Genomic DNA, 23,410 nt, shown 5'->3' on the forward strand with positions numbered 1-23,410 from the left:
AGTAAGTATTCAACCCCTTTGTTAGGGCAAGCCTAAATAAGTTCAGGAGTAAACATTTTCTTAAGTTGCATGGACTGTGTGCAATAAGTGTTTAACATTGTTTTTTTAATGACTACCTCATCTCTGTACCCCACAGATACAGTTTTGTGTGGGGTACAGTCGAGCAGTGAATTTCAAAAACAGATTGAACAACAGACCAGGGAGGTTTTCTAATGCCTTGCAGAGAAGGGCACCTATTGGTAGATGGGTAAAACAAAGCAGACATTGAATATTATTTTGAGCCTGGTGAAGTTATTAATTCCACTTTGGATGGTGTACCAATACACCCGAGTCACAACAAAGATACAGGCGTCCTTCCTGACTTAGTTGCTGCAGAGGAAGGAAACCGCTCAGGGATTTCACCATGAGGCCAATGGTGACTTTAAAATGGCTGTGATAAGAGAGAACTGAAGATGGATCAACAACATTGTAGTTATTCCACAATACTAACCTAATTGACAGTGGGATAAAAAGGAAGCCTGTACAGATAAACAATGTTCCAAAACATGCATCCTGTTTGTAACAAGGCACTAAAGTAAGTGCTTACCAAGAAGCCAGTGAATGTTCCTGAGTACCCGAGTTATAGTTTTGACTTAAATGTACATGAAAATCAATACCAAGACCTGAAAATGGTTGTCTAGCAATGATCAACAACCAATCTGACAGTTTATTATTTTCAAAATCCTGTAATGTGCAGAATCCAGGTGTGGATAGAGACATTGATCAATGAGATTACAACCTATAACCTACCCACTCAAAGTGTTGTGTTATCACTATGCTTTCAACCATCTAAAAGCACATCCAAATTCCAATGGAAAAACTATGTCTGATTTTTGGTTTAGTTGTTACCCACGAAGAACATTACACGTGATTGAGTAGGAACAATGCATTCTTTGGCACGACCAAACACTCCTCGTAGACTCAGGAAAACCCTAGGGGTTTTAATCTCGTGAGACACTTTATTCCGTCTTGTTCTAAAATAGGTTTATAGAATTGACGAAAGGGATGATGGGTCACGAGTAAGTAAAGTGGCCTGCCTGTGAACAGAAGTTATCATGTTTGTTTTGACTAATTTAAAACGTTTTATTCACCTGGTAAAGTAAACGTTAGACGGAAAGACAGAGGTAGAGTATGATGGTGATTGAGAGGGCTTCTGAGTTAAAGGAAACAGATGTAGACTAGTGAAGGTAACAAAAGGAAATGGGAAGTTAATTGGAAAGTAAGAATTTCAAAATGTAATTGTTTGGACTGATTGAGATTTAGCAAAGTGAAAACTAACGAAATGTTTATTTTCTCTCCCTTTGAAATGTTTCCCAAGGCAAAAGCCTTGGGAGAACAGTTAGTGAAATTCTGCAGTTTTATAAGTATAAAGGTATACAGATTTGGCAGTAAAGGGAGCTCCTAAATAAGTAAGGCCTGGCCATTGGTTTCTTTGTTTTTGCTCTACCTTTCACCACACAACTCACCCGTTATGAATATTTGTTAAGTGGTGTTAGTACCCTGTTTGATTTATTATGTGGGGTCTTTTTTAATTTGGTTGTTAACCAGGTAAGCAGAATGATGGAAGTATTTGAAATGTTTTAAATGGGTTTGGAAGAACAGGGAAAGAAAAGGGACAGAAAATACTTAATAGGGCTGATTGACCTATGACCTTTGTTCTGACTTCTTGGCGAGGCCTGATCACCCTTACTAGAAAGACTGAACACATTGGGTGAGATTTAAATTGGCTATGTAAACACTAATAATTAGGAAGAAGTGTATAATTTAGCAATAGTCCTATGTGTGATTTGGAACACGAGAAAGAGAGAAAGTGCTGCCCTGAATGAGGGACACCTGTCTCTAGTCTATTTTACCATTACCTTATAGGATACAAGTATTTCCTTATGTAGTTATGAAGAGTTATAATTCATATTTTATTTGTTACTCTAATTTGTTGTTTTGATTTCACGGGTAGCCTTTGGTAAATATGCAAATGTATTTCTTCACGTCTGCCTATGAAAGGAAGAACATTTTTTCCCACCTCTAGTTTAATATGAAGAAGTGTATTGCTGTTGTTTTGCTTCCATAGCAAATCTCATCAGATTGGGTCTGATGTATTGTCAGTGTCTCCCTAAGGATTGTCCCTCTAACTCCCTGACCCTGTAACTTTCAGTGAGATCACCAAGATGATAGGGGAGTATAAGCCAATTTGGGGGAAATGGTTTAGACTGTGTATTCTTATTCTCTTTGACATTTATTTTAGGAATGTTGTAGTAAGAAAATTGGGAAGGTTATAATTTGTTATAAGATAGTTTTCTGAATCAAAAATGGCTTAACTTTTGTTTTAGTCTGTCCTCTTTAGAGGTTATGGCGAAGTTGACCACAGATGGTGTCTAGATGCATGGACGGGATACATTGATAGTCAAGAACAGTGTGAACCTTAACCACCCTAACCGGCTGAAGAAATGGCGTTCACTACGACCTTGTCCTTCACCAATCCTACCGTGAGACCTGAGTCCGAGCAACCTGTACACAGCATCCAGTCGAAGCAATCAACTGCCTTTTCTCTCATGCTTTTTCTCTCAGGAGTGCGACATGAGTCCGCATGGAGAGAGATCCGGTCAAAACGTATTTCATGCTGCTGGTGTACTGGTAGGAACATGGACAAGACTTAATACCGATACCCGATATTTAAAATTTTAGCGGCCTTAAGCCTTCTAGTACAGTTAAATAGTTAACACACACACGGACGCAGCGGCCTATGGCACCGCATCTCAGTGCAAGAGGTGTCACTACAGTCCCTGGTTCGAATCCAGGCTGTATCACATCTGGCCGTGATTGGGAATACCATAGGGCGGCTCACAATTGGCCTAGCGTCATCCGGGCCGTCATTGTAAATAAGAATTTGTTCTTAACTGACTTGCCTAGTTAAATAAAGGTTACACACACACCACACTGACCAAAAAGTAATTTTGTTGGCATTTACGTATGTCCCCATTACCAGCAAAACATAATCAAAACCTATTTCTTTCACTTACTTGCTGTGCTGTTTCGTTTTTCATTTGTTCAGTCGTTGCATTCTCAACCAGGATTTCTATGGAACGCCGTTTGGGCCTTTGCATGTCAAAAAAAGATACATGTCAAATAACACTATTTGACGTGTCAAATAACACGACAATCTGTTTCAGTAGCTATAGTTAGCTAGCTAACTATATAGCTAGGTGTCATCTAAAATAACTCTCATTTATAAGACAGTTCTTATTTGATTAATGGTGGTCGGACCCATCTATGTGAAGCTAGCCACAATAAGGATTAGCCAAAATAGTGGACTTTGCAGTTAGCCTTCAAAATAAAGTATGGCATAATTCTACTATTTGTATTCATTTGCATCACTGTCAATGACAATTATTTTGAAGGAAACCGCAAATGCCACTATTGTGCCTAATCCTTATTGTGGCTAGCTTCACAACACATAACCATGTCTGGTCGAGTATCACTAGCCAGATGAAGCTGGCTGACTGATTGTTTGCTTTGGGCAACAGGGTTAAGTAGCTGGCTAGCTATTTATTTTCATGAACTGAAGTTCAATTTCAATAGGCGAACAACAAGTGGAAACCTAGGTAATACTTACTCACAAGGATTCCTAAATCATTGCTAAGAATAATGAAAATGACTGCAGTTTCTACTGGTCATTGTTTTCATGCTAGTTTAATAAAAATGCTTAAGTAATTTTCTATTAGATTGAGACTTAGTCTCAAAAGGGAGGAAATTAAATAGTCATGCTATCCTGTTTTACTGTTTAAAACCTCTTAAGGATCCACCCCTTTTTTTAAACATTTTCGCCTATAATGACATACCTAAATCTGACTGTCTAGCTCAGGCATTGAAGCAAGGATATGCATATTCTTGATACCATTTAAAAGGAAACACTTTGAAGTCTGTGGAAATGTGAATGTAATGTAGTAGAATATAACACATTAGATCTGGTAAAAGAAAATACAAAGGAAAAAATAACTTTTTTTGTACAATCATCTTTGAAATGCAAAAGAAAGGCAATAATGTAGTATTCCAGCCCAGGCGCAATCTAGATTTTGGACACTAGATGGCAGCAGTGTATGTGCAAAGTTTTAGACTGATCCAATGAACCATTGTATTTTGGTTTTTTTTAAACTGCCCAAATGTGCCTAATTGGTTTATTAATAACGTTAAGTTCATAACTGTGCACGCTTCTCAAACAATAGCATGGTATTCTTTCACTGTAATAGCAACTGTAAATTGGACAGTGCAGTTAGATTAAATGCGGCGTGCTACAAAGTTTGACTATTTGGAAACATCGCTCTTGCGCATATATACTGCCAACTTTATTATGTTACCTTTTTAGAATCCACTGTTAGAATCCACTGGATTATCCAACCTCAAAATTAGTTCCACACCCATGTAAAATTATCCGGGTATTGTTACTGGTCCCTTGTTCAAAGACATGGGTAGTAGTCGTATCGCTGCCGATTCTGACAGTATCCCCACTAAATATAATACGTTTCCTGTTGTAAATTTTGCAGTCACTCACCCTACAATCAATTTTTTAATGACCAACACATACACTATGTTTCGGTATTTTTCTGCTACCCCATCAATATTCATGTTGATAACAGCTTTCAAACCTGCAATTAAAACATACTGTAATGAAACAGCAGGGAGCAGGTCTCGAACCCTCGACCTCCTAGCCCGAGGTCCGGCGCGCTATCGACTGTGCCGCAAAAGCATGCTCGTGCGGCAGAGTCGATTTCCGCGCTTATAAACACAGGGTCGTTACACTACTCCCTCCTTTCAAAGAGCGCGTCCTCGCGCTAGCTTGCGACTCTACGTCTTACAGGAACGCGCTCACCGGCCAAGCACACGCACTGTCGTGGATGCAAGGTCCGATCACTTCTGACGCCAGTGTAATGAAACAGCAGGGAGCAGGTCTCGAACCCTCGACCTCCTAGCCCGAGGTCCGGCGCGCTATCGACTGTGCCGCAAAAGCATGCTCGAGCGGCAGAGTCGATTTCCGCGCTTATAAACCCAGGGTCGTTACACTACTCCCTCCTTTCAAAGAGCGCGTCCTCGCGCTAGCTTGCGACTTTACGTCTTACAGGAACGCGCTCACCGGCCAAGCACACGCACTGTCGTGGATGCGAGGTCCGATCACTTCCGACACCAATGTAATGAAACAGGCAGGGAGCAGGTCTCGAACCCTCGACCTCCTAGCCCGAGGTCCGGCGCGCTATCGACTGTGCCGCAAAAGCATGCTCGTGCGGCAGAGTCGATTTCCGCGCTTATAAACACAGGGTCGTTACACTACTCCCTCCTTTCAAAGAGCGTGTCCTCGCGCTAGCTTGCGACTCTACGTCTTACAGGAACGCGCTCACCGGCCAAGCACACGCACTGTCGTGGATGCAAGGTCCGATCACTTCTGACGCCAGTGTAATGAAACAGCAGGGAGCAGGTCTCGAACCCTCGACCTCCTAGCCCGAGGTCCGGCGCGCTATCGACTGTGCCGCAAAAGCATGCTCGTGCGGCAGAGTCGATTTCCGCGCTTATAAACACAGGGTCGTTACACTACTCCCTCCTTTCAAAGAGCGCGTCCTCGCGCTAGCTTGCGACTCTACGTCTTACAGGAACGCGCTCACCGGCCAAGCACACGCACTGTCGTGGATGCAAGGTCCGATCACTTCTGACGCCAGTGTAATGAAACAGCAGGGAGCAGGTCTCGAACCCTCGACCTCCTAGCCCGAGGTCCGGCGCGCTATCGACTGTGCCGCAAAAGCATGCTCGAGCGGCAGAGTCGATTTCCGCGCTTATAAACCCAGGGTCGTTACAATACGTACACATTTTATCAATCTACTGTTTTTGAATACCCATACTAATATACTGTATACTACATGCTTAATGAGTATATACTTCATACTATTAATTCATTTTAGTATACTGTAAACCAACGGTAACAAACAGTTGAGCTTTGCATGTCTACTGGAAAATGATGCTGTTGCTATGCAGCCGCTTGTTAGCATAAAATTACTAGTTAGACATTTTAAGACTTCGGTTGTTTTGGAAATTAAGACTGTTCAGAGCGCACACTGCCTGCTCTGGCCAAGGAGCAGGGTAGATACAAGCTCTCTGACCTCACAAAGGCAGTCAACCATCCAAGCTAACATGCTAAAGATGGCTAGCTTGCTAGCTACTTCCAGACACAAATAAGATAACTCCTCACTCTGACCATACTACTCACCCTAGCAGAGCTGGTTAGGCTTTTTCCATGTTATCCAACACGTTGGTGACTAGCTGTGCTGCTGGCAACAATTTAATTACATTATTTTCCCCCGATGTTTACTGACACCTGCCATATTCAACAGGTGTTGAACATTCGTAAATAGATCAGTTATTCTGCCCTCTGGTACATTAAGACGAGTGTTCTGAAATCGGAGCAGATAGCCAGAGCGAATATAGGAAGCACCCGTTTTAACAATATCCATTGGGAACGCACAACGACTATACCATTTAGCTAAGGTAAGAATGACGTGAATAATCAAGTCAATAAACGCTGGATAGCATATAGTTAATATACTGGCAGGTTCGATATATTAGTAGCCAACTAATGTTAGGTAGCTAGCTAACATATATTACTGATACATACTGTTGTAATGATATGCTATGCGGTTCATAAGGATAGCGTAACAATTTGTCATAAATATTTAACGCAATGAATTTGTATCCGCTCTCGCATATTTCCCGTCAGCAGGGAAATGCTGCCCAATTTTGTCCATGATTGGATTTTTTCATATTCGAGCCGAAATGGTAGAATACTCTAGCGCTTCTTTTAATGCCTATGTGGTTTTGCTATAGTTTACATCTTCCTGGCCGTGGCCTTAGTGTTTAGATTTACTCACTCACGGCACTAATATTTGCTAATTTAACAATTTTCTAAGGTAGTGATACCCTAGTAGTTATGGTATTTGTGCCTTTTAATTGGTAACGGTTTTGAACCAATACTGCAACGTCTGAATATACTACTGGGGCCTCATTTATAAAAATGTTCTTAGATTTATACTTGAACTTAGTTGTAAGATCATTTCTGACGGTGTGCTTAAGTTTGATTCATAAAATATACTGAGCATAAAAAAATCTTGACTACGCAGGTTCTAAGAAGCCCATTTGTAATTTACGCAACTGTGATCTATAAATCTCAAATTAACTTAATATTGACGGCACCTGAACGTGCCTTACAATCAGCGATTTCCCTTTATAGAATGCGGGTTTAGTCAGGAATAGCCATGGACCAAAAGAGAAAAGCAAACTTTTTGGAAGACGAGATCACGGCAATGGTAGAGGAGATTGAAGACAGGCAACACGTATTATTCAGTGGACTAAATAGTGGATTGACAAACAAAGCCAAACAGATAGCTTGGGAGTGTGTTGCCGCTGCAGTGAACGAGATGAGGCAGCAAGACAGAACTACTGTGGCTGATGTGAAAAAGAAATGGTCTGACCTTAAACTGCAAGGGGAAAAAATAATAGCCATTCACGTCAAAGTAAGGTTTTATAAATAACTACTTATACGTGTTTTTCTGCGTAAGTCATACTTAAGATCAAAATTGATCGTAAATCCGTTTTATAAATGATGCCCCTGGAGAATGTGTTAATTTATTCAATCACACAGTGCAGCCAGTCGGGCTGATAGGGTCCATTGTCCGTCCATAATATAAATCTCTTGTCAATACACACACTCAGGAAACAAAAACAAACACACAAAACAAACACCATTTGGTTAGGAACGTCTTACTTTTTTATAATTTGAAAATAGTAATTTCTTCTTCAAAATACTTTTTAATTACTCTATGTAATTTAAAATGTTGTAGGGTTTAAATTTATAGCTGGTTTCCCAATCATAACCAACTGTTTTACCAGTACACGGACTAATACATTTTCTTTTACAATATTTATTTATTTCAATTTTTTATTTCTTAATTTTTTATATATATTTTTTTTTACCTGCAGAAAAAATTGAATATTCCTATCTCAGGATTGTGCCCTGGAATCACATAACTCGTAACTGTGTCATATCATCCCAATAGCTGCTTCAACAGAGAAACACAACCCCTGTCTCTAACCAGGATACGTCTGCTTCAACAAAATTATCCTAATTGGAGATCACCCTGCTTCAACAGGATGTTTGCCCTAGAATTACTTCTAGGACTTCCCCTTTTCAGGAATAACTCTGCTACAACAACGTTTCTAACTGGGGATGCCTTTGCTACAACGACATAATGTGCACAACCTGTTCTTAGAACATGATTTTCTATGATGTTTAAAAGAAAATCAGTCTCACCCTGAATTTATTTTGTCTGTTAGGAATGGCGTATCCACTCACTGACACTCCCGGGCAGGTCCGAGGAGGGTCCCTCCTGCTCCGTTTCAGTCGGAGTGTGGGCTCCCTTGTGCATAGTTAACCTCGGTCTCCTCGGGAGCAATCAGCAAGCGGAGTTAGCATCCCATCCTCGTCGCCAAATTGTGGTAGCAATTCTATAGGAAGAGAGAAACTGCAGATTCTTTTAAACAACACTTTTTATAAGATTTGCAAAAATTGAGAATCAACAGTGCATAGTTGAAAGCTCAACGAACAGTGTCGGTTCTCAGCTTTATAGAGTAGCACATCCTTTTTGTATATGTGGCAGTCGGCAGATAGTGTGTAAAAGGCAATTAGTTGTATTTACAGATTTAAGATGGCATGAGGTTGATAGCCCGAGGGCTCAACCATCAAACTGCATTCACAACAGCAAACACTATAATGTGCTTCTTTCTGCAAGTTTCCATACATGTGACTTTCTGTAGATAGTAAACCCACGGGATGTCACATGCTGCGGTCGCACCCAAAGGGACCTTAGCTATATGCCCAGTCTTAAGTCCCACAAAGACAAGTTTGTATCAGGTTAGAAAACACAGCAGCATATAACAAGAGTCATTCTTTAAACAGTAAAACTTGGGATAGCATGACTAATTATGTAATTTTACACAACATTTCCTTGCTTTTGAGACATTCTAAGTTTTAAGGTTAAGTGTTACATTAGTTTGTAAGATGGCCTTAACTTTAGGCTATTTACTGTACTACAAAAGCAACATTTGAATTGTGTTTGATTGACAAGGCAACCAAATAGAAACATTTAAAGGATATGTACTATACCTGCTTGGATAGTTCCATCTGAGCCACTGGCTTAACTCCATTCTGTAACTTTTATTTTTGTTTGAGTTGGAGATGTGAATCCAACATATAATTGGTTGACTTATCAAGTTAATAGGCTATTTATTGTATTTCAAAAGTGATATTGTGTTTGGTTGTCAACACACCCAAATACAGGAGGCGAGAGAGTCAGCTTTGGGAGTGTGGAGAAGAGCAGTTTTGGTTGAGTGACCTGTCTTGAAGCCTGACTGTTTAGGGTCAAGAAGATCATCCTGAGAGAGATAGCAAGAGAGTTGGTCAGAGACAGAATGCTCAAGTGTTTTGGAAAGAAGGGATACCGGTCTGTAGTTTTTGACATCAGAGGAGTCAAGTGTTAGTTTCTTGATGAGCGGAGTGCCTCGGGCCAATTTGAAGTCAGAGGGGACGCAACCAATGATCAGGCATGAGGGAAGTGAGGAATGGGAGAAGGTCTGGAGAAGGGGTTGGGGTCAAGTGGGCAGGTTGTTGGGCGGCCAGACCTCACTAGTCACAGTATTTCAGCTGGAGAGAGAAGGGAGAAAGAGTTCAAGGCGTAGGGTAGTTCTGTATGAGTGAGACTAGCTGACTCAATTGGCTGAGTGAATGAGGAGCGGATGTCGTCAACCTTCTTTTCAAAGTGGTTGACAAAGTCATCCACAGAGAGGGAGGAGGAATGTGGTGGAGGATTGAGGGAGGAGAAGATTCAAAATAGTTTCCTAGGGTTAGAGGCTTGAAATGTAGAGTGATAGAAAGTAGCTTTGGAAGCGGATGCATAGGTAGAGAGGATGGAGTGAAAGGATGAAAGGTTCTCTGGAAGTTTAGTTTTCCTCCATTTTCGCTCAGCTGCCTGCAGCCCTGTTCTGTAAGGTCGCAATGAGTCACTCAGCCACGGAGCAGGAGTGAATGGCCGAGCCAGCCGGGAGGAAAGGGGACAATGCGAGTCAAAAGATGCGGAAAGGGAGGAGAGTAGGGTCAAAGAGACAGGAGGGAGAAGGATTTAGCAAAAGGGAGAGATGATAGGGTAGAAGAGGAGAGACTAGTGGGAGAGAGAGCGACGATTGCGACAGTGCATGACCATCTAGGTAGGGGCTGAGTTGCTAGTGTTGGAGGAGAGGGAGACACAAAAGGAAAAAAAGTAGTGATCAGAGACCTGGAGGGGGTTGTAGTGAGATAAGTAGGCGAACAGCCTCTAGTAAAGATGAGGTCAAGTGTATTGCCTGCCATGGGAGTGGACTGGGAAAGGGTGAGGTCCAAAGAGGCAAGGAGGGGAAAGAGAGAGTTAGAAAGAAAGAAATTGAAGGCAGACATCGGGAGGTTAAAGTCGCCAAGTACGGAGAGCGGTGAGCCGTCATCAGGAAACGTCATCAGGAAAAGGAGCTTATCAAGGTGTCGAGCTCATTGAGGAACTCTCTAAGGGCACGTGAGGAGCGATAGAGGACAACAATGTTAAGCTTGAGTGGACAAGTGACAGTGACAGCATGGAATTCAAATGAGGAGATGGACAGGTGAGTGTGAGAGGAAAGAGGTGAAAAGAGTAGCCCTGTTCCACCCCTGCGACGACCAAATGCTCTCGGATTATGAGAGAAAGCGTAGTCAGATGAGAGAGCAGCTGGAATAGCAGTGTTCTCTGGCGTGATTCGTTCTCTATCAGGGCCAAAAGTCACGGGACTGAAAGGCAGCATAGGCTGAGATGAACTTGACATTCTTGACCACAGATCGGCAGTTACAAACGCTGCCAGGGACCAGTAATTCCACATGGGTTGTGCGTACAGGGTACACTAAATGATACCTTTTTAATTTATTTAATCAATTAGGCAAGTCGGTTATGAACAAATTCTTATTTTACAATGACGGCCTACCCCAGCCAAACCCTCCCTTAACCCGGATGACACTGTGCCAATTGTGCGCCGCCCTATGGGACTCCCGATTATGGGCGGTTGTGATACAGCCTGGGATCGAACCAGGGTCTGTAGTGACGCCTCTAGCACTGAGATGCAGTGCCTTAGACTGCTGTGCCACTCTGGAGCCCAAAAGGGTTGCAGCCAAGTGGTGGGGAGCATCTGTAACGCCTATAAGGAGAGGAGCGAACAGGTATAGAGAACACACACATAGTTGCCAGACCTAGTCTGGCTTTAATTCCAGGTTGTCTACAAATTAATAATTGATATGTTGGATTCACGTCTCCATCTCAACCAAAAATATCCCATAGGTGGTGCTGCCCAGCCTATTGTTGTCCCCCACAATAAAATCGGGGAGGGGACTGTGACTCTATGTCTGTAAATTAGTCACACGCGATATCTCAGAAAGCACTGGCTCGATTTTGAAAAAATGTTTTTGACAAAAAATGATGCGTCTTGCCTGCATCATTCGTAGGGGAAGACATGTTTACTGTTGCCTTGGGGCTGTACATTTTGCCATTTTATAGTTTTTCTCCAATAGTTTCAACTGTTTTCAAACACTCTCTACAGAATAAAACCTACTTCCCTCTCTTTCTGTTCCTTTTCCCTCCCTATGGTTTCTCAGAACTCTAGAATTCCTGAAGCATCGCCTTGACAAGATAGCTTCTTATTCCTCAAACATCAATATGCATGCCTGGAACCTCACGGCAGGTAGCCTAGTGGTTAGAGCGTTGGGCCAGTAACTGAAAGGTTGCTAGATCGAATCCCCGAGCTGACAAGGGAAAAATCTGTTGTTCTGCCCCTGAACAAGGCAGTTAACCCACTGTTCCTAGTCTGTCATTGTAAATAAGAATTTGTGCTTAACTGACTTGCCTAGTTAAATAAATACAAATAAATAAATTATTTGGGCTCCAAACCTTCTCAGGTGTGTGCATTTATCTACGTCTGCCACACTGTCATAGAGACTGGATAACTGGCTGTGTTTTAGGTCCAAACAGTCTGGTGAGTGTGTCTCTGTATACTGTATTTTCTTTGATAATGCAATCTTCCAATTTCCATGCTTGTTTTTTGATTATTAATTGTATTTTATTCTTTCCTCCAGAGAGTCCTCACAACCTTTACTGGGTAAAGTTCATGATGCCGTGCACCTTAACAAGGGCCTCAGGACCAGTGGAAGCAAAATAGCTCCATAACTTCAAAGATTCATCACCATATTTTACAGTATGGTGTTATTTTCTGCTTGTGTATTCTATTTGCATGTCATCCAACAAATGTAAACTCCTGGAGTTTGCTAAATGGCATTGGCATTTGGATTGGAACCGGTGCTTTGGTATGATGAAAATAGAGATATTTTGCCACCTGTGTGTAAATCATCTATAATGCATGTACTATGCAATAGTTAGGGGAGACGGGGTGTAACGGATGTGAAATGGCTAGCTAGTTAGCGGGTACGCGCTAGTAGCGTTTCAATCAGTTACGTCACTTGCTCTGAAACCTAGATGTAGGGTTTCCCCTTGCTCTGCAAGGGCCGTGGCCTTTGTGGAGCGATGGGTAACGATGCTTCGTGGGCGACCGTTGTTGATGTGTGCAGAGGGTCCCTGGTTCGCGCCCGTGTCGGGGCGAGGGGACGGTTTAAAGTTATACTGTTACATTGGTGCCGTGACCCGGATCACTGGTTGCTGCGGAAAAGGAGGAGGTTGAAAGGGGGGTGAGTGTAACGGATGTGAAATGGCTAGCTAGTTAGCGGGTACGCGCTAGTAGCGTTTCAATCAGTTACGTCACTTGCTCTGAAACCTAGATGTAGGGTTTCCCCTTGCTCTGCAAGGGCCGTGGCCTTTGTGGAGCGATGGGTAACGATGCTTCGTGGGCGACCGTTGTTGATGTGTGCAGAGGGTCCCTGGTTCGCGCCCGTGTCGGGGCGAGGGGACGGTTTAAAGTTATACTGTTACAGGGGCAATTGTTACAGTTTTGTCTTTTAATCTATTGCTCAGCGATCACTTTAACTAGGCCAGTAATTTTTTTATTTATTAACTTACATCGGTCTCCTAATCATTCATACCATTTATATGTCTGTAGTGTACATAAGATGGTCGGATCACAATATTGATTTTAATCAGGAAAGTCCAGACGTTACATTTGCCCCTGTGCCAGAGGCAATTGTAACAGTAGCTGGAGTCAAACGTAACACCTAAAAAAATAAATCCACTTAACTGAATTATATTATGATAGACAATATTAATATTTTGATGTACGTAACCAATAATTACGGTAACACCCATGTTTGTGCATGACCGTTCGGTTCCTCTCGACATCATCTGTGCCTGGTTTTCCAAAAGTATCTTAAGGCTAATAAGTTTATCGTTAGAAATATGAACTTAGCCTTAAAATGCTTTTGGGAAACCGGGCCCAGAATAGTCTTATGGTGCCCAGATCATATCTGTTTACAACTTATTTAGCACTCTACAGGACCCCAAGGCTATTTCAAGTTAGAATTTGTATAAGTCATGTATAATTCATACACTCTTAAAGTTAAAATCACTTGTTTCATTTGGCTGCTTGGCTCAGGGTCATTTAAACACTGCATTACCATTGCACCCAATCCAGCAGTCATGACAAAACCTCATGTGCCTAGTAAGAGACAAGTGACACGTCATTCATGTCAATGTTTTTTCCTCACCCATCGACATACACACAATTATAACAACAAAGAGAAAACATATTTTTAGAAATGTTTTAATACTTTATTGAAATACAGAAATATCTCATCTAAGTATTCACACCCCGGAGTCAATATTTTGTAGACGCACTTTTGGCAGTGATTACAGCTGTACGTATTTATGGGTAAGTATCTAAGAGCTTTCCACACCTGGATTGTGCAACATTTGCCTATTTGTTATTTTCACATTTCTTCAAGCTTGAAATTGGTTGTTGATCATTGCTAGACAACCGTTTTCAGGTCTTGCCATAGATTTTCAAGTAGATTTAAGCCAAAACTGTAACTTGATCTCTGAGGAACATTCACTGTCTTCTTGGTTAGCAACTCCAGTGTAGATTTGGCCTTGTGTTTTAGGTTGTTGTCCTGCTGAAATGTGAATTCATCTCCCAGTGTCTGGTAGAAAGCAGACTGACCCATTTGCTTTGCCACATTTTTTTGCAGTATTAATTTAGTGCATTGATGCAAACAGGATGCATGTTTTGGATATTTTTATTCTATACATCCTTCCTTCTTTTCACTCTGTCAATTAGGTTAATATTGTGGAGTAACTACAATGTTGTTGATCCATCCTCAGTTTTCTCCTATCACATCAATTAAACTCTGTAATTATTTTAAAGTCACCATTAGCCTCATGGTGAAATCCCTGAGCAGTTTCCTTCCTCTCCGGCAACTGAGTTAGGAAGGATGCCTGTATCTTTGTAGTGTCTGGGTGGTTTGATACACTACATGACCAAAGTATGTGAACAGTGGACACCTGCTCGTCGAACATCTCATTCCAAAGTCATGGACATCAATATGGAGTTGGTACCCCCTTTGCTGCATTAACAGCCTCCACTCTTCTGGGAAAGCTTTCCTCTTGATGTTGAAACATTTCTGCATGGACTTGCTTCCATTCAACCACGAGCATTCGTGAGGTCGGCACTAATGTTGGGTGATTAGGCCTGGCTCATAGTCGGCGTTACAATTCATCCCACGTGTTTGATGGGGCTGAGGTCAGGGCTCTGTGCAGGCCAGTCAAGTTCTTCCACATCAAATCAAATCTTCCACAGCAATATCGAGAAACCATTTCTGTACGGACCTGGCTTTGTGCACAGGGGCATTGTTATGCTGAAACAGGAAAGGGCCTTTACCAAACTGTTGCCACAAATTTGGAAGCACAGAATAGTCTAGAATGTCATTGTATGCTGTAGCGTTAAGATTTCCCTTCACTGGAACTAAGGGGCCTAGCACAAACCATATAAAACAGCCCCAGACCATTATTCCTCCTCCACCAAACTTTACAGTTGGCACTATGCATTGGGGCAGGTAGCATTCTCCTGGCATCCGCCAAACCCAGATTAATCCGTCGGACTGCCAGATGGTGAAGCATGATTCATCATTCCAGAGAACGAGTTTCCACTGCTCCAGAGTCCAATGGCAACGAGCTTTACACCACTCCAGCCGACACTTGGCATTGTGCATGGCATTCTTAGGCTTGTGACCGGCTGCTCGGCCATGGAAACCCATTTCAAGAAGCTCCCTACGAACAGTTCTTGTGCTGACGTTGCTTCCAGAGCCAGTTTGGAAATCGGTAGTGAGTGTTGCAAATGAGGACAGACGCCCATCAGCACTCAGTGGTCCCGTTCTGTGAGCTTGTGTGGCCTACCACTTCACGGCTGAGCTGTTGTTGCTCCTAGACATTTCCACTTCACAATAACAGCCCTTACAGTTGATCGGTGCAGCTCTAGAAGGGCAGAAATTTGACAAACTGACTTGTTGGAAAGGTGGCATCCTATGACGGTGCCACGTTGAAAGTCACTGAGCTCTTCAATAAGGCCATACTACTGTCAATGTTTGTCTATGGAGCCTGCATGGCTGTGTGCTTGATTTTATACACCTGTCAGCAATGGGTGTGGCTGAAATAGCCGAATCCACTAATCTGAAGGGGTGTCCACATTCTTTCGAATATATATATACTGTACATCATCCAAATAGTAATTAATAACTTCACCATGCTCAAAGGGCGATTCCAAAATCCAAATGTTTTTTCCCATCTATTTATAGGTGCCCTTCTTTGCGAGGCATTGGAACACTTTTGTGGTCTTTGTGGTTGAATCTTTGTTTGAAATTCCCTGCTCAACTGAGGGACCTTACAGATAAAGGGGTTGAATACTTATTGATTCAAGACATTTCAGCTTTTCAGTTTGAATTCATTTGTAAAAATTTCAAAAAACATAATTCCACTTAGACATTATGTGGTATTATGTGTAGGCCTGTGTCAAAAAAATTATATCTAATCAATATGAAATTCAGGGTGAATGTGGAATGTGGAAAAAGTCAAGGGGTGTGAATTCTTTCTGAAGGCACAATGGAGCTTGCATGGCTGATGAAAATGATGCTAGTTTGAACTATTGGACATTAATACTCAGGGCAGTATATGAAAAATACAGCCAGTGGTAAAAAAAAAAATAGTGAGATATTTAGCTGTAACTTTTCAAGCAGGGAAATAATCTAAATGGGCATGTACTGTGTTATTTTCATCACTCTAGCTTGTTTATGTTTGTAGAAATTGTAGGTGTTACAATTGCGCCCCGTCTTCCGTACTTTAAATATATAATGAAATTATGTTTATTTGAAGTTTACATGAAACTAGTTTATCGTCTTTGCTCCCCAGCTGTGTGTCAAACAAGTTATATACCTTTTTCTATCTTTTAATAAATACCATACCACATTTTCAGAATGGTTTCATTTGGTTGTGTCGATGAGAATGGAGATTACAATATTCAAGACGATATTTGATCATAAACCATGAGTTGTTAAGAATGGTTGAAGAAAGTGTTTTTGTATTTTACATTTTACCACAGTGCGTTGTGCATTATGCATCTATAGCCTTTTATGTATTAATAACCACGTAGAATTAGGAATGACAATATTAGAATGGACATGCACCTTCTTATGATGGTATAAAGATCAGCCATTTTGGTCAAGGAGTTGGTCAATCATAGACCTAGTGGTATTAGACAGAATGTCGAGACCCTGCCTGTGGGGGGGGAAACTGTGGTTACCTAGGTTACCCCATTGGCTCACAGCAAAAACGTAACCTTTTTCAACCGCTATTTTCTTGTTGTCTGCTTGTTTTAGTCAATTACAAAACTACATTTAAGAAAAGTACAACATGTCTAAAGAATACTTTTCAACATTGTCTGCTAACTAGCATTCTCACTACTTAAAAAAACGTTATATTGTAAGGCTTTCCTCATGCCCCTTTTCATAATGATGCTAGCAGCCACTTGAGTGAGTGCTAGCTAGCTACCGACCGGAACATGAAGCTAGCCAAGACCAACAACACAAACAAACAAACGGACTATACAGTTACATGTAGTGAATGGAGTTACAAATGGTCTGTACTAAACAAGTTTCCCACTTTCCCACACCTAATAGCTTGAAGCCATAGGGCTCTTGTCACAGGCTCTATTTCCCTATGTAGCATTGCAAACCGCAGGTCAGGATTTTTGACCTGGCAACATGTACATTGAACAACAAAGCAGCTTTTCGGCATGATTTGTTATTTCTGTGTAACAAAAAAAAAAATCAACGACGAAGTTGCCTCTTACAATGGGGGTCAATAAGAAAGAATGTTAGTTTCCCCCAATTTGTAAGCGTGGTCGAGGGGAATTCCTTTTTATTATGTGAATACCGACTGGGACTATGGTTTGACAGTGCTGTGATAAGATATTGTGTAAAGTAATGAATTTGAAATTATGCCAACATTCCATTCAAACAATGCAGTCACTCCACAGCCATACACTGGCTGAAATCAGTTCATGACAGGATATTATAAACTGGGTGGTTTGAGCCCTGAATGCTGATTGGCTGAAAGCTGTGGTATATCTGACCGTATACCATTGGCATGAAAAAAAAGTACTTTTTTACTGTTCTCACTGTTCTTATTACATTGGTAACCAGTTTATAATAGCAATAAGGCACCTCAGGGGTTTGTGGTTGCATCGTGCATAAGAACAGCCCATAGCCATGGTATATTGGCTATATACCACACCTCCTCGGGCCTTATTGCTTAAGTAGCACTCACAGCTTTCTCAAGAATTTAGACATTGGTCTGTTTACATATATTTTAGGGGCTATTTATACAGCAAATTGGGATAAAACCAGTGTAAACTGTATTTCTAATTATATGACAATAGTTTAGGTTGACAATACTTCTATTACACAATTTCTGATATACGTATATTACATCCCTTACTTTTTATTTTCCTGCATAAGTAAATTATGCCTCTACTGCCATTCATTCCAATTAGGCTGGTTTGGATTTCTCCCAGACCAAAATGGCTGCTATTTTAGAGCTAATGAAATAGCCCGCTATAGTAATATAATATGATATCCATGTTAATAACCATGTGAGCAATTGCACTGCATTCCACTCCACCTTCTCCTACTAAAAATAAAATAAAAACGTAAACGTCTTCTTTTTTTGTTGTCAATATATGGGTACCCTACATGCAGACTAGACAGACCCTAGTATATGCCTTGCCAATGCTAATTCTACCAATTTCAAAGGGCTGTTGCAGTCTCATACTTACGGTAATAAATACTTACGTCACGAGTTGAGCCGAAGTGAGTTTGCTATTGCGCACGGATCTTCCGAATTAAACATTGGGAACATCTCAATTGCTTTTTTCTCTGGTAACCTCTCCTCGTCTCCTTCTCAAAACCCATTGGATCAGAATGTCAGAGGGGCGGGACCTCTGGCTTTTTCGTTCAATGGGTTTTGAGAAGGAGACCAGAAGAGAGGACGCGAGGAGTATGAAATTGAGATTCTCCCATTGTTGCCATTTATCAACATTACGTATTGATATTGCACATTAGCTTGTAAATTGTAGACTATTTACTACACACAGAGAATAGAAATCTGTAATTTGGACTAGACAAGATGGCCAGCTGCAATTTTCAGTCGCAGTTGTTATCCATTATGGAGGTATTAGCTAAAGCAGCTGTAGCAGAAATAAACAAACGTGTTGATGATAGCTGTGCAGTTATACGTTTGGAAATGACCCAAAGCCAGCAAGATATTGATGTTCTGAAAAGGAAGTGTCAAATGATGGAAAGCGAGCTGAAGAAGACACGAGTCAGGAGAAAAGGTAGTAGATGTGTTATTCATGAAAAATTGTGTGTGAATATCTGACTGAATACAATTTTTTTAAAATTTTTTACCCATGGCATCAGAGAGATCGTCATATCCAGTCAAGATTGTTTTGAACAAGCAAAGGAGTAAATCACAGTGGAGAGATGGAGAGATGGCTGTTGAAGAGGACTCTCAATCCCAGGTGTGATACATTACCTTTTACAATTACAGAGACCTGACCTCTTGGATCAATTCTGTTATTGGAATATTAGGAGAATTTACAGCTTTTGTGTGATTCATGGGTATGAAAAGGGTTAGATATGCTGTGTCCAGAGTAATAACCTCAGTCCCCTGTTACAGCCTACAGATGTGGAGCAGAGAGCAGAGACTGAACCCATACTGATCAAAGATGAGGAGACAGCAGAGGATGTGTGGAAAACGGACCCTCAGGAAGAGCTCAGGATCACTGGAGAGGGTGGGTGTGACCATAAGGGGTACTGCTCTGTCTATGAAAGACTGTGTGGGTGTGGTGGTATGTGTGTTCACTGGCGTCAGTTCAGCTAAACCTAGGGCAGGGGTTCACAAACATTTTGATCGCTGAAAACTCTCGTGACCCCAACCATGTGAAAAAAAATATGTAATTAACAGCCAATGTTTACTTTTTTTGGGGGGGGCTATAGGAGTCAATTGAAAAACATTCTAACAATATTTCTGATTGTCTTCTCAACTCATCATCACATATGTTTAATGTGGGGCTATGACAGTCAATTGCAAATTATTGTATCTTATCTCACCACCACTAATGAGTTGGGTGTTCTTGATGCATGTCGCGTCAGAGCTTCTCAAAGTCAGGGGGCGTGGTCGACAGTGCGCAACTCGTCTCTGCTGTCACATCCAACCTGGACGAGAGTGCTGAATTCAGCTTCACACAGATATGAGCTGGCGAAGGGTACCATGAGTGCTTTCAAGACAACTGGGAACTCTGAAAAAGGTCAAATCATGACGTCAGGGATATTCAGGTCGGATAGTAGTAGCTCTAGAAAGAGGCCCGAGTTACCGAGTTGGAATTCCAAGGATTTTTTGGGAAGTCTAAGCTCATTTACTGCATTTCTACACAATTTAAAAACTCTAAAATGCTACTTGAAGGGCAGCAAAAACAAACACAAATGACCCTAGCCATTAATTATCACCTCAATATTAGGTTTAAAGGTCTGTGAAATGGCATATACTGTACAATATCAACCACTACTCAACCTCATCATTAATTGACTAATTTACTTGTGGAACGGCGCATACAGTGCAACATGAAATAGATGCATAATGCAGACAGCGACTTCAAATGCCGACATCCATAGGTGGCGCATGAGTTTTAAGTTTGGGAAAGCTATTTTGTCAGCATAAAATTGCACCTTTTATAATAAAGGATTGCTTTCATCTATCATTGCATTTTCAGACTAATGTAAGATAGGCTACTATTCCTAATGTGATGAGTTGATTGCATAGTCATAATTTTATGTAACTCAATCACTGTTTGCAAATCAGACAGTTCTGAATAATGTATGCCTGAGCACGTAGTGACATAGAGTAGGCCTAATCAGAGACGTTTCTTCTCCTTTCTTTGCAGAGGAAAAATGTGGTCTTTTATAAACTCATTTCATGCAATTCTACTACACTTTATATTACTGGAGACATAAGCAACATATTTTTAATATGACACATTAGTAGTCATTGTAAATAATAATTTATTCTTGACTGACTTGCCTAGTTAAATTTAAAGAAAATACAGTAAAAATAGCCTAATCTGCTGACTGACAAACGGATCAGTAAAAATGACCTTGTCTTGAATGCAACCATCTAATCTAGGCCGAAGAAAGTGGGAGACACAAACTGTACAATATGACATCCATCTAGCCTGTAGGAGGATAATATTTTTCACCCCAAAAAACTTTACAGGGGTACTGATCCAATGATAAAGACAGTGAATATGCTCACTCAGCAGGGATATGGCCGGTACCCTCTGCTGGTGCCAATAAGATAAGAGACTGTTCGCTCAATTGGGAGTTGAGAATTTTGATAACTAGAGACAGATTAGTCTCTTTTCTTTGTCTTCTCTTTTCAGCAGTAGCCATTTGCTTTCTAAACTATGTTTTTCCTACGATTTGTATTTTGAAATATTGTGATAGGCATATTTCTATTAAACTGCTTTTCACTGACTGCTGCAACATAACAATCAGCTATTTGGTTGGCTATTTGCTGCACACGCTGACAAAACTGCGCGCTTATAACAAGCCACCGCTAATTTTAAAAAAGAAGCTAATGATCCTCTGTGACCAAATCATGCCCTCTGGTGAAGTATTTTGAATGATTGTATTTATTTCTGTATAGGCACGAGTAATTGTATAGGTCATTTTGGCAAATTCAATTTTGTGTTGGGGAAGTTTATCCCTAGCCTATTGTAGGCTGACAACAATGTGAAAGTAACCGTTGCATAAAACAGCTAGCCACAAAGCCGACTTGAATTGCCAACATCAAATTCAAAGCAACGGCGCACTGCCTAATTGGCTGACCGGCAAAAAAAACTGTCTGGCACTGTGTGCTGTCTGAGAGGATGATGGGCAGGCTGGCAGCTTCTCTCCGAGCGAAGCTTCGTATGGTCCGAAAGCCAGCCAATCTATGTGCTAAACAGCTGTTACATTTTAATCGGGATTGGAATGATTTAGTCTACTTTTTGGTAGCCTACTTTTACAATTTTAGTCTTGACCTAGGACATAGTGACTGCCATACCCAACTGACGCCCCTGTGCACGTTCCAAATTGCTACATTGGTGTTGTGTTTTATGTTCTGGCATATGGAGTGCACGTACACATGCAGTCAATTCTAAAGTAGTCATGTTTTGCAACCGTTAAGGGTCTTTTGTAATGTTTATTTTATGTTTATTCCCAAATCTTTAGAGTCTGGTTCCAAGGCCGGGCAACCACCATCCTTTGAGCAACGGCGCTGTGATGAGGACTTCATTTCACATCCCAACATATCTTCTGAAGACTCAGTGGAACATTGCCCCAATTCTGATGGTCCAGAGGAACCAAGCACACCCCGGCTCACATCTACAGAGGTGTTCAGCACAAAGCAGCACGGACCAGATGAGGACTCACTAGAGCTAGTGATGGTGAAGGATGAGAAAGAGGAGGAGCTGGATCAGACCACGGCCCTGGCAGGACCTGACCAGTTTGTCATGGATGAGACTGATGGGCAGCTGTGGACCTCTGTGGATCCAGGCAGAGACACTGACCCTGATGGCCACCCAGATTTCTCCTTTCATGGCGCAGAAGAGTACTCTCAGAATATCTCTATTTTTCCATCTCACAGTGGGCTGCCATCCCTTCCTACTATGACAGATGGTGTAGGGCCATCGGTTCACTCTTCTAGAGGGAAACCACATGCTAACATGTTCAGTACAGCAGCACACATGAAAAGACATGTCAGGACATTGGCTGATGAGACTAGACAACAGATGCCAGAAGGACAGAGCAGCGAGACGCTGAATTCAAATAATGACGGAAATAGTTTAGCTCTACAGCCAAGGCAGCATCAGTACAGGGCTTCAGAAGCAACAGTGAGAATGAGTGAGTGCATGACAGGGTCAAACATGGCCACCACCTCCACCTTCTCTGGATACAGCCTGAGTCGCAGTAGTTTTAACATGGTGAAGAGAATGAGGACTCAGTGGAGGTCGGGCGGCACCACTGAGAGGCGTTTCAGCTGCACCTTCTGTGGGAAGAGCTTCCAGCGTTTCAGCCAGCTCAAAGAACACCTCCGGAGTCACACCGGAGAGAAACCGTACACCTGCGAACAGTGTGGCAGGAGTTTCACCAAGCAGTGCAACCTGATCAGACATGCTGTGGTCCACAGCGGGGAGAAGCCCTACGAGTGCACACAGTGTGGGAAATGCTTCACCCGGCGCTCCAGTATGAAGTCACATCAGAGAACTCACATAGGAGAGAGTCCAGTGTCTCAAAATGTGGTACCCGCATACCCTGGGGATCCACACACAAGTTTAATGTTGTCTCAGACCAGATGGAACAAATAGTAACATAATTGTATAATTTTTTGGTAACATTTTCTATGTGAAAATGTAGGCAGAAGTTATTTTGAGACATTCTGACAAGCTTTTCCTCTCTAGATTTTTTTGACTGTTGACTGCACCTCACTTTCATTTTCACAACCTATTTACAACTGGTAACATTGTGTATTTGTACCACAAAATCATAAAAAACATGTTTATATTCAATTAAAAGAATATATATGAAAGAGTCATTTAGGAGCCATTTAGGATGTATTGTCTAGTTCGTGTTTGTCTTTCTGGGATGTCACTTGCCACAAGGGGACAGTCTCATATCAGGTCAGGGTAATAAATCAACTCAACTTGA

General features: G+C 41.5%; 1 protein-coding gene across 1 annotated transcript; it reads left to right on the forward strand.

Annotated features, from left to right (window-relative positions):
* The first annotated feature begins 18,687 nt into the window (after nt 1–18,687).
* On the forward strand, nt 18,688–23,410 carry LOC120020227 (zinc finger protein 263-like). Its single transcript, XM_038963752.1, has 4 exons — nt 18,688–18,999; nt 19,085–19,185; nt 19,344–19,458; nt 21,935–23,410. Exons 1-4 carry the CDS (start codon nt 18,792–18,794, stop codon nt 23,068–23,070), a joined length of 1,560 nt encoding a protein of 519 aa, XP_038819680.1. The 5' UTR covers nt 18,688–18,791; the 3' UTR covers nt 23,071–23,410.

The sequence above is a fragment of the Salvelinus namaycush genome, chromosome 25 (genome assembly GCF_016432855.1).
Source record: "Salvelinus namaycush isolate Seneca chromosome 25, SaNama_1.0, whole genome shotgun sequence".
NCBI lineage: Eukaryota > Metazoa > Chordata > Actinopteri > Salmoniformes > Salmonidae > Salvelinus > Salvelinus namaycush.